General features: G+C 51.0%; 1 protein-coding gene across 1 annotated transcript; it reads left to right on the top strand.

Annotated features, from left to right (window-relative positions):
• The first annotated feature begins 2,650 nt into the window (after positions 1-2,650).
• On the top strand, positions 2,651-3,120 carry LOC144792105 (nanos homolog 3-like). Its single transcript, XM_078666974.1, has one exon. It carries the CDS (start codon positions 2,686-2,688, stop codon positions 3,118-3,120), a length of 435 nt encoding a protein of 144 aa, XP_078523100.1. The 5' UTR covers positions 2,651-2,685.
• Positions 3,121-14,868: the final 11,748 nt, after the last annotated feature.

Here is a 14,868-nt window from a genome sequence, read left to right as displayed (position 1 = left end):
ATAAAATATTAAAAGGTAACGCGGAATAATATGATTGTATAAACGGCCGAGCAGCAGAAGTGTAATAAACAAGCACTGGTCGTACGCCTAAGGCTTCCAGAAACGGAAGACTTACAGATATGCGTAGAAACCAGAACACGAGTTACCTACCCCTGGTCGCGTATAATTGATTAACAATTTATACTTTAAAATCTTTCACCTGTAGTTTTGGATAACGAACAGGAAATGCTAAATACATCAGAATGCAAGAAAAAACAGTACTGGAGCCAGGGCTGGCTTTAGCGCTGGTGGCGGCTGGTGCAACAGTCTTTTTTGGCACCCCTCCCGCCCGCCATGACCTCCTGCTTGGATTCCCTCAGTACCACCTCTGCAAAAGTGCCCCTCATCTCTCCATAGCTCCTCTCTCACATACATTTAATTTATTTCAAAGCACTGGTAAAGGCTGGTTTTACTAAGCCACTCAGCTATCCACATAAAATACAGATCTGTTCTTTGCAGCAGGCACATTAACCCTCCGCGCTACTTTATGGCGAGTAAATACTGCCCCTAGACAAAACTCTGATCTCATCTCTAGCAGGAACATTAATCACAAGCCTTCTCTTAACATTTTTATTGATGCCGGAAAACTGGATGCACAAGGAACTCTTTAAGCAGGTGCTTTTAAATTGTAAGTTATTGCTAAACACGGCGCCCCCCCAGGTTAGTGCCCCCCCTCCAGGTCAGCACCCAGTGCCACCCCACGGGCTGCACTACCCTAAAGCTGGCCCTGACTAAAGCTAACCCCACCGAGCACAAACCAACTTAAAAGATATATAGACAGTTAATTCATTTAAAATTGCATTCTGGTACTTGTAGTTCTGATATTTTCTTTATGTTTACTGATAGCATACAACTATGTATCCCTTCAAAGCAAAGCCAAAGCAGGCCTGGAGATGTCAGCATTGTCCTCCTTTGATGACGTGCAAAAAGTGTGACGCAAAAGGTCAGATATGGCGGGAAAACGTCACACTGCAAACACAGGGCTCACGTTCAGGAAACAGGGAGTTCTGGGGGGTGTCTGAGGGGTGTCTGTGGTGTGTGAGGCTGTCTGGTGAAGCTTGTGACGTGGGTGTCTGTCACGTGTCGGCGTGAGGGCGTCTGCCTGCGCGTGCGCATGCGTCAACAAAGGCTACACCTATTGGCTGGGGGACACTAAAGTAAACTAGTAACCTACCCCCCCCCCCCCAGGAGCCTGTCTCTTCCCTCTCAATCCCATGAAGCCAGGCCTGTCTCTTCTCTCTCAGACTCCTGTCTCACCCCTCACACCCCCCCAAGGCCTGTCTCACCCCTCTCACCCCCAGGCCTGTCTCACCCCTCACACCCCCCCAAGGCCTGTCTCACCCCTCTCACCCCCAGGCCTGTCTCACCCCTCACCCCCCCCACCGGCCTGTCTCACCCCTCACCCCCCCCCCCCAGGCCTGTCTCACCCCTCACACCCCCCAGGCCTGTCTCACCCCTCACACCCCCCCAGGCCTGTCTCACCCCTCACACCCCCAGGCCTGTCTCACCCCTCACACCCCCAGGCCTGTCTCACCCCTGACACCCCCCCAGGCCTGTCTCACCCCTCACACCCCCAGGCCTGTCTCACCCCCCCCAGGCCTGTCTCACCCCTCACACCCCCAGGCCTGTCTCACCCCTCACCCCCCCCAGGCCTGTCTCACCCCTCTCACCCCCCAGGCCTGTCTCACCCCTCACACCCCCCAGGCCTGTCTCACCCCTCACCCCCCCCAGGCCTGTCTCACCCCTCTCACCCCCCAGGCCTGTCTCACCCCTCACCCCCCCCAGGCCTGTCTCACCCCTCTCACCCCCCAGGCCTGTCTCGCCCCTCTCACCCCCCAGGCCTGTCTCGCCCCTCACACCCCCCAGGCCTGTCTCACCCCTCTCACCCCCCAGGCCTGTCTCACCCCTCACACCCCCCAGGCCTGTCTCACCCCTCACCCCCCCCCCCCCGGCCTGTCTCACCCCTCACACCCCCCCCCAGGCCTGTCTCACCCCTCACCCCCCCCCCCCCAGGCCTGTCTCGCCCCTCTCACCCCCCCCCCCCCCCCCAGGCCTGTCTCACCCCTCTCACCCCCAGGCCTGTCTCGCCCCTCTCACCCCCAGGCCTGTCTCACCCCTCACACCCCCCAGGCCTGTCTCACCCCTCTCACCCCCCAGGCCTGTCTCGCCCCTCTCACCCCCAGGCCTGTCTCACCCCTCACCCCCCCCCAGGCCTGTCTCACCCCTCACCCCCCCCAGGCCTGTCTCACCCCTGACACCCCCCAGGCCTGTCTCACCCCTCACACCCCCCAGGCCTGTCTCACCCCTCTCACCCCCCAGGCCTGTCTCAGCCTCAGTCCCTCCTGGCCGCATCCCTCTGTCCCTCTGTCCCTCTGTCTCTCTGTCTCTCTGTCCCTCAGTCCCTCAGTCCCTCTGTCTCTCTGTCTCTCTGTCCCTCTGTCTGGCCGGAGGTGGTTTCGCCGGAACTCTGCTTTCGCTTTCTCCTGCAGGAAGGAAACATCAAGAATCTTCCAGGCTCCAGGAAGCGTGGGGGGGTGAAGAGGGGGTCAGAGGGGGGGGAAGGCAGACGGGGGAGGTTTAAGAGCAGCCCCCTCCTCCCCTCACACCGCTACCTGCCCCAGCACAGACAGACAGACAGACCCCTCCATGCAGTGCGCGCGCCCCGGGCCCACCATGGACTTCAGCCTCTGGAAGGACTACCTGGGCCTGGCCCATGTGGTGGCGACCCTGCGGGAGGGGCAGTGCCAGCAGGGGGCGCTGCTGCTGCCCCCCAGGCCCGAGGGCCCCGCGCCCCCCGGCTCCGAGGACCCCGAGGCCTCCGCCTGCAACTTCTGCAAGCACAACGGGGAGTCCCGGCGGGTGTACACCGCGCACCCGCTGAAGGACCCGGCCGGGCGCGTGCAGTGCCCCATCCTGCGCCAGTACGTGTGCCCCCAGTGCCAGGCCACCGGCGACAGCGCGCACACCCTGCGCTTCTGCCCCCTCACCCGCAAGGGCTACTCCTCCGTCTACCAGTTCACGTCCAGGAACGCGGCCGGGAGGCGAGGGCGCCGGGTGGGCAGCAGGTCGCCGCAGGACTGAGAGGCCCGGGAATGTATGGGCAGCGGTCTGGACGTGGCTCTGCCCGGTCCGTGGAAGACGTCACAACGACTCCAAACGAACCGATGGATGGAAACTGCCCCTGCCTCGTGCAGCAGGACTGAGAGGCCCGGGAATGTATGGGCAGCGGTCTGGACGTGGCTCTGCCCGGTCCGTGGAAGACATCACAACGACTCCAAACCCATGGATGGAAACTGCCCCATCCTCGTGCAGCGTGGACATCAGTGCCGCAGGACTGAGAGGCCCTGGAATGTATGGGCAGCGGTCTGGACGTGGCTCTCCCCGGTCCACTGAGGACATCACAACGACTCCAAAACCAATGGGTGGAAACTGCCCCTACCTCGGGCAGCATGGACATCAGTGGGCAGGACTGAGAGGCCCGGGAATGTATGGGCAGCGGTCGGCAAGTGGCTCTGCCCGGTCCGTGGAAGACATCACAACGACTCCAAACCGATGGATGGAAACTGCCCCAACCTCGGGCATCATTGACATCAGTGCCGCAGGACTGAGGGGCCCATGAATGTATGGGCAGCGGTCTGGACGTGGCTCTGTCCGGTCCGTTGAGGACATCACAACGACTCCAAACCGATGGATGGAACATGCCCCTGCCTCGGGCAGCATGGGCATCAGTGCCGCAGGACTGAGAGGCCCTGGAATGTATGGGCAGCGGTCTGGACGTGGCTCTGTCCGGTCCATCGAAGACATCACAACAACGACTCCAAACCGATGGGTGGAAACTGCCCCTACCTCGTGCAGCGTCGGCATCAGTGCCGCAGGACTGAGGGGCCCTGGAATGTATGGGCAGCGGTCTGGACGTGGCTCTGCCCGGTCCACTGAGGACATCACAACGACTCCAAACCGATGGATGGAACATGCCCCTGCCTCGGGCAGCGTGGACATCAGTGTTATCCACTGCCCGTTTCCTGTGGTGGCACTGCCCAGTGTATGAAGACTGGCACACGAGAGTGCCTGGGAATGGGCAGTATGCCATGATGCCCTGCCCACTGCGTGGAGAGTGCGCGCTCCTAAATGTGACCTGCACAGACTGGCACTGCACGGACCTGCACAGACTGGCACCACACGGACCTGCACAGACTGGCACTGCACGGACCTGCACAGACTGGCACTGCACGGACCTGCACAGACTGGCACTGCACGGACCTGCACAGACTGGCACTGCATGGACACGAGCATGCCTAGGGCACGGAGCACAGCACTGCCCCGTGCAGGGGGGGGGGGGGTGATCGTTAGCTAGTGCAGCAGTGCAGACTTCCAACTCGACATTAACTCTTCTCTGGCGTGCAAGCGCCCCCCAGAGGTGGGTGAGGTACAGGCGCCCCCAGAGGGTAGGTGAGGTACAGGGGCACAGGCGCCCCCCAGAGGTGGGTGAGGTACAGTGGCACAGGCGCCCCCCAGAGGTGGGTGAGGTACAGTGGCACAGGCGCCCCCAGAGGGGGGTGTGGTACAGGGCACATCTGTGCATTCTTAACTCAAGGACAAATAGTACACCCCTCCCCCACACATACCAACACAAGTTTGAGTGTTTGTTGAGGGATGTGCAGGTTTCTTTATCACCAGCATCGTTTATTATTAAAGATGATTTGAATCCAGCCAGCATTGCTCGTTCTTTCTCAGCACGGCAGGTCCCTGGAGTCACGTGGGTGAACCCTTCCGGAAGCGGGGGGGGGGGGGGGGGGGGTTGGTTGAAATGTGCAACATCGAGGCATGTGGGGACCTCTCGAGAAAAAGTCCTCTGATTGTTCCTCAGGGGTCCAGGAGTGAGGCAAAGTGGATTTTATTGATCTACATACTTTAAGACAAGAAAGATGCCACTTCTTTTTAGAACAAGGTAAATAGCAGCCACTTTACGACAAAGTAACTCAAGGTACATTGTTCTAACTTTTTTAAATATTTGTATCGAAATTCTTTATTAAACATTTTAAAGGTAAATAAATATTCATCATGAATCAAATGCCTTCATATAAACAAAATGCCAATGATATAAGATATGAGCCAAAATAATAGAAGAGAATTAAAAACAAAATATTACAAGTAGCATATTTACAGAGATAGATGATTGGTCGGCAGAACACATCAACATGTTAATGTATTGCTGGTTGTTCTTATTTTAAGGCAAGCAGGACTGTGCTTACTCAAAAACAAGAATATGGTACTTTATTTAAAGGGAGTTACATTTTACTTACATAAGACCAAATAGACAAAGTACATCACTCTTATGTGCCTCCCTAGGAACAGTCTGGAGTACAGAGGAAGGGGGGTGATAATGAAGGGGGCGGGGGGCAGTTTTCACTCTTTCTACCATCTCCCAGTAAGTGCAGGTCATACATACACATCAAGGTCTGTCAGGAAGGAGTAGAGAACTGCACATTCAAAGGGACACATTTATGCAGATTGATGTACCAGCTTGTGTTGTAGCAAAATGTCTAAGTCTTTGTGAAGTGCAGATGGTCATATCAAACCCTGCAGGACAAAGTTTGCAACCATGATGAAAAATTCGAACATTTGAAAAATCTGCTCATGTTTGTTGATCCAAAAATTCTCATTTAGGCAGATGGGAACATATTTACAAGGGAATGGCAGAGCGCTGCGTTAGGCTAAAATTGCTAACTACCATTCTGAAAACGCAGGATGCACCGTATTTACAAGATTGTGGCGCACTGCTGCGTTTCCCCTAGCACTGGTGCTAAATATAGCTGCCTAGCGCCAATGCAGGCCCCCTTGCACCATAGTGCAAGGGTGTCTGCGTTGCGGGGAATAATTGTTTATGTGCAGGAAGGTCTCCCTTCCTACACATAAACAATCAATAATGGTGATTTCTAACTTCTATGTGCTGCTTTGTGCACCACACATAGACATTGCAACTCGTCATTTTTTTATGATTGTTTATGTGCAGGAAGGGACACCTTACTGCACATGAACAATCACTAATGGCGATTTACTGTTTCTAAATGTGCTGCTGGAGACAGCACACACATAGAAACAGCAAAAACGAGGAGAAATTAAGAATTTCTCCTCATTTCGCTCGGTTAAGAACAGGTTTTCACAGGTTTTCCCAAGTCTTATTTTTGGCGCTGCCTCCTATTTACGCCACCCTTGTAAATCTAGGGCAGTGTCAAAAAGCAATGGGTGTTGCTGCAGAACGCCCACCACAACACCCACTGCCCTCCCCTTTCACGCTAAATGCTGCGTGAAAGGGGGTCTTATTTACAAGGCGGTGTTAAGCCACGTTAAGTGCCTTAACGCCACCTTGTAAATAAGCCAAAGGGCTTATCGCCAACAGAACGTCACAAAAAGTGACGTTCTGGGGGCGATAACCTTTTGTAACTATGCCCCTTGATCAGGTCTTGTAGAAAAGGTCGAAAATTAAAGGGGTGCAAACTTCTGGATGCTTTTTGGACATTTTCTCCCATCCAAACTCCTATTCAACCACATTCCAAGCTATTTGTTCCTTCAGGTGGTGAGGGTCTTTCAGCCAATAGAAAAACATCGCGAGCCGCTATCCTCGCCATCGATCCAACGTCCCATGGACCAGATGCAGCCTGCTCAGCAGAAGACCATAAAGTTTTGAATGTTCACTGTAATGTCAATCTATCAATGTTTTAGGGTACTTGATTTAATTTCTGGGCTCTGCCCATTTCTTTATCTACTGAATCATCAGGGCTGTGCGTGCCCATAGGCCCACTACATCAGGCCTCTCCTTTCCCTCCAATTTGACAAATAAAAATCCAATCTCTGAGGCTTCGGTCTAGGAGGATCACACATTTTGTTGTCTTGCTGCAGCTTCATAACATCCCTGCAAAAACAGAATGCATTCGTTTGGTAATTAGGTGAAATTTGGTTTTGGTTTCTGTTCCATTTTATCATGAAAAGGGGAGAAGTGGGTAATGTACCAATAGTGTGTAATTCCCCATTCCCCAGGTGTGCAAACAGTCCTTGTGTGCTTTTTGCCAAGTGATTTCCGCCAGGTTTTACCTACAGAGAAGTGCGCATGTAAAACCCTCCAGTGTGTGCCATTTGCTGAGGAGTTTTAGTCCAATTTGCTCACAGCTGACGTTTCCTCCCGAATCAGGATCTGTGCCCTTTTCCTAATTATGGCGTAAGACAATGGATTTATATCAAATTGAATAATGTCGCTGAAGCATCGTCCAGGATCACGTTTGAAGGGGTTCCTTCCTTCCCCGCATGCCTCTTGGACTGCGTTGTGGATGTTTCAACACCGGCTGCCAGGGTCTATGAAGATGCAATCACTGTAAGGCCATGGAAGGTTGCTGTTGTCGGCTTCCATTGCAGCGAGGAGTCATTGATGTTTCTAGGCCAGAAAGCGTTTTTAAAGGCAGTGGCCCCATGTAGGGGCCCTTTTCCACTGGAAGATGTGGCTCCTTCATGTTTCTTCTTGATGCCGGTGTTGATGGGTTTTCTGTCTGCTTCATAATATTTTCCTTTGCCAGCGAACTATGGCATGCGTTTTTTTGGACAGACCCTTGTTTCTGCCAGTGACACGATACTCGGTGGATGGCGTTGAGATGAGGTGACATTTCAGGATTCTGAAACTGCTTGCGTGAGGATCAAGTAGACCTAGAGCTCTAGTCACTCGTCACCAGCCGACTGGACTACGGAAACGCCCTCTACGCCGGAACCACAGCCAAGCTACAGAAAAGATTCCAGCGCATCCAGAACGCCTCCGCCCGACTCATCCTGGATGTCCCCCGACGCAGCCACATCTCCAGCCACCTGAGGAACCTGCACTGGCTCCCCGTCGACAAGAGGATCACGTTCCGGCTCCTCACCCACGCACACAAGTCTCTCCACGACCTGGGCCCCAAGTACCTCAACGACCGCCTGACCTTCTACACGCCCACCCGCCAGCTACGGTCCACCAGCCTCGCCCTCGCAGCCGTACCACGCATCCGAAGAGCCACCGCCGGAGGAAGATCCTTCTCTTACCTGGCTGCCAAGACTTGGAACTCCCTCCCCATCCACCTTCGGCTGACCCAGGACCATCTCGCCTTCAGGAAACAACTCAAGACCTGGCTGTTCGAGAAGTAGCATACCCCTCCCCCCAAGCGCCTTGAGACCCTCCCGGGTGAGTAGTGCGCTATACAAATGGCATGATTGATTGATTGCAGGAGGCTTTGCAGATATTGAGATGGCCTGATGTGCACATTGCAGCATTTCGTTCGATTTTTGGTGTCTCCACAATTAGATGTTGGTGGGACTTGTTTTCTGAAAATCTGTTGCGCATTTCATCATGTTTCTGGGCCCAATCAACAGACTTGGTTTCAGTCCGCAGGCTGCCATCACTGGCTTTCCCTGTGAGTTGTGGAAATATTTTGCCTCATCACGTAGAGTCCCTGTTTGACTTCTACTAGTACGTGGTTGAGATTGCCCTTGGTGGAGTGCTGGTGGGTCTTCTTTGCTCCTCCCAAGGGTTTTTCGTAGAGGAACCTTTTTCAAGGGATGATGACCTTGGAGAGTGTATTGATGACCTTTGAGAGAGTCTTGATGACCTTTGAGAGGGTGTTGTTGACCCTGAAAATGTCTTAATGACCTTGGAGTGAGTCTTGATGACTGTGGAGAGTGACTTGATGACCTTAGCGAGAGTCTTGATGACCTTAGAAAGGGTCTTGATGACCTTGGAAAGGGTCTTGATGACCTTGGAGAGAGTCTTGATGACCTTGGAGAGTCTTGATGACCTTGGAGAGAGACTTGATGACCTTGGAGATGGTCTTGATGACCTTGGAAAGGGTCTTGGTGACCTTGGAAAGGGTCTTGATGACCTACCTTGGAGAGAGTCGTGATTACCTTGGAGAGAGTCGTGATGACCTTGGAGAGAGTCGTGATGACCTTGGAGATGGTCTTGATGACCTTGGAGAGAGACTTGATGACCTTGGAGAGTGTCTGGATGACCTTGGAGAGAGTCTTGATGGCCTTGGAGAGTGTCTTGATGACCTTGGAGAGAGACTTGATGACCTTGGAGAGGGTCTTGATGACCTTGGAGAGAGAGTTGATGACCTTGGAGAGTGTCTGGATGACCTTGGAGATATTCTTGATGACCTTGGAGATTGGGTCTTACTGAGCTTGAAGAGTGTCTTGATGACTGTAGAGAGGGTATTATTGACCTTGGAGAGAGTCTTGGTGGCCTTGGAGATGGTGTCGATGACCCTGGAGAGAGTCTTGATGACTGTGGAGAGAGTCTTGATAACCTTGGAGAGGGTCTTAATGACCTTGGAGACAATATTGAAGGAGGTTTTAATGAGCTTGTAGAGTGTGTCTTGATGACCTTGGAGAGGGTCTTAATGACTTTGGAGAGACTCTTGATGACCTTGGAGAGGGTCTTAATGACCTTGTAGAGTGTCTCAATGACTTTGGAGAGACTCCTGACGACCTTGGTGAGAGTCTTGATGGCTGGAGACAATCTTGATGACCTTAGAGATGGTGCTGATGACCCTGGAGAGTAGTTTGATGACTCAAGAGAGAGTCTTGATGACTCTGGAGAGTGCCTTGATGACCTTGCAGAGGGTCTTGATGATCTTGGAGAGAGTCTTGATGACCTTGGTGAGGGTGTTGATCCTGGAGAGTGTGTTGGTGACCTTGCAGAGGGTCTAGATGACATTGGAAAGAGTCTTGATGACCATCGATAGATTCTTGATGACCCCGGAGAGAGTCTTGATAACCTTGGATAGGGTCTTGATGACCTTGGAGAGGGTGTTGATAACCCTAGAGAGTGTCGTGGAGAGATTTTTGATGAACTTGGAGAGGGTCTTGATGACCTTGAAGAGGATCTTGATGACCCTGGAGAGGGTCTTGATGACCTTGGAGAGATTCTTGTTGACCTTGGAGAGGGTCCTGATCACCTGGAAGAGAGAGATTCTTGATGACCTTTGAGAGGGTGTTGATGACCCGTTGAGAGTGTCTTGGTGACCTTTGAGAGATTCTTGATGACTTTGGATAGGGTCTTGATGACCTTGGAGAGGGTCTTGACCCTAGAGAGTGTCCGGATGACTGTGGAGAGAGTCTTGATGACCTTGGAGAGAGTCTTGATGACCTTGGATAGGATCGTGAAGACTTTGGATAGGGTCTGGATGACCTTGGAGAGGGTCTTGATGACTGTAGGAGAGTAGGATGTGCTTACTATGGTACCCCCACTTTATACTGGTGATTCACTGTTTTTCGACTTTAGTCTGTCTGGGGCCCTGCCAACGATGGCCCCAGCCTAGCTGCTTCCTCTCTAAATTGATTGCATGCACTTTAGGTACACTTCAGATTGGTTACTGGGTTACCCTAGTGAGTCCCTAGTATATGGTACCTAATGTACCCAGGACATAGGTACCCCATAGGCCTACCAGGGGCTGAAGCATGTATTATGCCACCCCTGGGAATCCTTCCAAAATGGCACCACATGTCTGGTACTACAGCCTGGGTACGGTGGTGCTTTCACCCCTTACTAAGATATAGGTTACCTATATCTACCTTATATCACTGACACATATAAACCTATAAGTCACTCCTATGGCAGGCCTTATCAATCCTGAAGGCAGAGTGCTTCGTTTTGTGTGAGAGGGTGCCCAAGCATGAGGTGAGCCCCTCTGCAGCTTTCGGAATCTATTCTCTGAGGCTGTTCTGTGATGCAGCCAGACCATATACTCTTAAGTGCATTATAACCTCGCTGTAAATGATAACTTTGGAATGGCTGCGTGGAAACATGTCGTGTTTGGTGTCAAACACTTTGGAATCCTACCACCCTGCCAGTCCTGGCGGCGGGGGTAGAATTCCATCCTTCTAGAGGGAGAAGACATGCACATACTTACTTAACCGGTAATAGTATTAAAGAACCCTAGCATCATAAGATGGATGCTGCAGCCACAGACACAAGTCTGACCTCCTACTGCTGGATGAAACTCTGGCAGGGGAGGCCTGGACAATAGGTTTCATGTCACAGGGAGGTGTCACCACCTCCCAGACAGGCTTTAGTGTATTGGGGCTGGGTGAGTGCATTCACAGAATGCTTTTTCAGACAGTGCTGGGGCACACTTGGTGTCCCTGTGCATACCCCAGTTTAAACTGGTTGCAGGGGCACTCAGCCCCTGCTCTGGTGCGAAACTGGACAAAGGGAAAGGGGAGTAACCACCCCCACCCTGGGTCCTCCCATAGGTGGGACCCTAGAGTAAGTCCAACCCCTAAAACTAATTATAAGTGTAGGAACCCAGTCCTTAGAACTTTAGATTACCCTGGACGAAACTCTGCAACATATATTCTGAAACTTCAACATTTTATTTCGACTAGAAGACGGAATAATCTCCCTTGGGGTCAAGGAGTGACTCCCCTGTTCAAACAGGCACCAAAGAAGCATCTTGCCGGTCTGCATTTCCAAGGCTTCCACCGGATCCTGACGGATTTGCGACACAGGATCCTGACTTCTCCGAGGTCAACCCGAGATCCCAGCAAAGCTGAGACCTGCAGCGCTCACGAGTGACGGGGAACCGGAACCCCTGGACACAGTGCACATTTGCTAATGCTTGGGCTACTTGTAGTCCAAGCCCTGGGCACTATTTGCACCGAAGATTGTGGGCCTACACTCCTCGAGTGTTCCGTGGGCCCGCTTCTAGCATTTAAGCTCGAGGCTCCTTTGCAATCCCTTGTCCGTCGACTGGTGGGTCCCCACGAAGGTAACTCTCATGTTTCTTGGGCTTTCCTGGTTTTTCCAGATGTGCCCTGACTCCCCTCCAAAGGGTGAGTCCCTCAGATCTTGCTGGTCTGTACCGAAGCCAATCTTTGCTTTCTGCAAGGGTTGCTGTTGCCAAGGCTTGTTGGGTCCAATCCATAAACCGACACCGCCGCACTCGATATCCTTCGTGGGCAGCTCGAATCCAGCTCCTGGTTGTCGTCGACTCCTCCTAGTTCTCGTGGCTGAAGAGTCAAGCTTCACCTTCTTCACCTGAAATCACCCGATATTGGTTGGCATCTTCTCCTCGCCTTCCTGGTCACTGGCTAGTGACCTAGACTCTGTCCCCTCTGCTTTCAGGTTCTTCAGATCTCCGATCCACCCTTGGATCCACCCAGACACTTTAGTCTTGGTCGCCTGCAGCACTTTCCAGCAGCTCGCCATTGAAAACTACGAAACCCGACAACAAAAGACACCTATGCACCCGGCTTCCCTGGGTGAGGTAACTCAAGAACTCCGGTGCTCCCGTGGGTATTGACTCTAGTACTGCCTAGTTCTAAAGGGGTTTGCTCCAAGTCCTCTTCTAAGTGTCCTTCCTTTGTAATTTTCCAACCTCGACTTTCCCCATAGAAGTAAATGGTGATTTGCAGCTGTGTTTAGACACTGCATGCTTCCCCCGTGGGTCCCCTGTGTCACTGAACAGCTAGGTGAAACGTGAGTGATGGAAAAGGATGAAAATATTTCAACAGGTAAAGGTGCCAGCCACCTCAGTTAGAGAGGAGAAAGTCTCTTGTCAGTACCCATCATTCACAAATTGTGAGATTTCATCATTTAGGACTGGCCTCCTCTCGCTCGGACACTCAGTCTTAGTGATTGACTGAGATATCTTAAGCTAGTTGAAGGACTAGAGGATGGCTGTTGACTCAACAGAGTCTACCATAAAGCTCATAGGCACAAATTCATGCTGTGTGAAGAGGGTTCCTAACACAAAAATCAAAACAAGTGCAGCGCTAAATTATACGGACAAAAGTGTGTTAAAAATAACTAAGGGGACTCAATTTCCATTTTATTCTTAGAGAGCCCTTGTCTTGTTTAAAAAGCAGTCTATTAACACTCGAAATTGTCAAATGTTAAACAGTATTATTGGTCGACATGTTTCTGCCCTCACAAGGATCTGAAAGTATTGGGGCATTCCGCAGGACCAGAAAGGTTAAAATGTAAAGAGCTGCTGCCAAATACCAAAATTTGTGAAAAAAATTGTGAAACCAATCACTATGGGTAAATGTATGCACTATATGCACTATATAGACTACTTGGAAACCATTTAAGGCTTCCAGCCGAATATTAATTAAAGGCTTGCGTTTTGGTGTAACTGTGAGTGGTGTGTAGTACTATTCTAACATTAAATATTGTCTTCACAGGTAACCGATAATCTCCTCTACTACTACTTAGATTGGACATTACCGGTGGAGTATAAGCATTGTTACTTTTGACAATTTTCACTGTATTATAATTTTTTCACAAATTTTGTTACTCGGCAGCAGCTCTTTAAATTTTTACCTTTCTGGTCCTGAGGAATGCCCCGATACTTTCAGATCCTTGTGAGGGCAGAAACATGTCGACCAATAATACTGTTTAACATTTGACAATTTCGAGTGTTAATAGACTGCTTTTTAAACATGACATGGGCTCTCTAAGAATAAAATGGAAATTGAGTCCCCTTAGTTATTTTTAACACACTTTTGTCCGTATAATTTAGCGCTGCACTTGTTTTGATTTTTGTGTTAGGAACCCTCTTCACACAGCATGAATTTGTGCCTATGGGCTTCATGGTAGACTCTGTTGAGTCAACAGCCATCCTCTAGTCCTTCAACTAGCTTAAGATATCTCAGTCAATCACTAAGACTGAGTGTCCGAGCGAGAGGAGGCCAGTCGCAGATGATGAAATCTCACAATTTGTGAAAGATGGGTACTGACAAGAGACTTTCTCCTCTCTAACTGAGGTGGCTGGCACCTTTACCTGTTGACATATTTTCATCCTTTTCCATCACTCAGGTTTCACCTAGCTGTTCAGACCGAAGGTGTTTCGTGTTACTCGTATGTCTGATAGGGGATATACACCTTGCAGGTCTTTAAATAATTCCCTAAGACCTCCCAAAATGTTCTGTTTTTCCCCTGTGTCACTACCATGGGTGGTTCCTGGTGACCCCAGCGGGTCTAAAGGCCCTAGGCCTTGTATCTATGTCAGTCGTGGTTCTTATACCACTTTCTTAGTATATGGTTTGTGACGCCCCTAGGGCTAATCATATATTGTGCTAATTTACTGTGTGCCAAATAAGTGTACTTTTGCCTCTAGCCTCACAGACTAGAGGGATGTGTTTAGAATAAATACATATAATTTATATATATACCTGGTGTGGTTCTCCTTTCATTTGGTCATTACTTGAGAATATAGACTGGTAAAACAAACTGCTTTACATTCCTTCAAGACTTAGCCCGAAGGCTGCTCTCCACAGCTACCACTAGGATAGCTTTCTATAATTTTGTTTTTAACCTACCATCAATAAGGGGTCGTTTGGACTGGTGCAAGGTGCCCACTAGAATAGTGGACAGCATCTGCCAGGCCAACTTCTCACAATGACCTTGGAGTTTTGATGACCTTGGATTGGGTCTTGATGACCTTGGAGAGGGTGTTGATGACCCTGGAGAGTGTCTAGATGACATTGGAGAGTGGCTTGATGACCTGAGAGAGGATCTTGATGACCTTGGAGAGGGTCTTAATGGCCTTGGAGAGAGAGAGTCTTGATAACCTTGGATAGGGTCTTGATAACCTTGGAGAGGGTCTTGATGACCTTGGAGAGGGTCTTGATGACCTTGGAGAGGGTCTTGATGACCTTGGATAGGGACTTGTTGACCTTGGATAGGGACTTGATGACCTTGGATACGGTCTTGACGACCTTGGAGAGGGACTTGATGACCTTGGATAGGGTCTTGATGACCTTGGAGAGGGTCTTGATGACCTTGGAGAGGGTCTTGATGACCTTGGA

This window comes from Lissotriton helveticus, chromosome 11 (genome assembly GCF_964261635.1).
Source record: "Lissotriton helveticus chromosome 11, aLisHel1.1, whole genome shotgun sequence".
Taxonomy (NCBI): Eukaryota; Metazoa; Chordata; class Amphibia; order Caudata; family Salamandridae; genus Lissotriton; species Lissotriton helveticus.
Note: the sequence above shows the minus strand (reverse complement) of the source record. Positions and strands in the feature narration are given on the sequence as shown.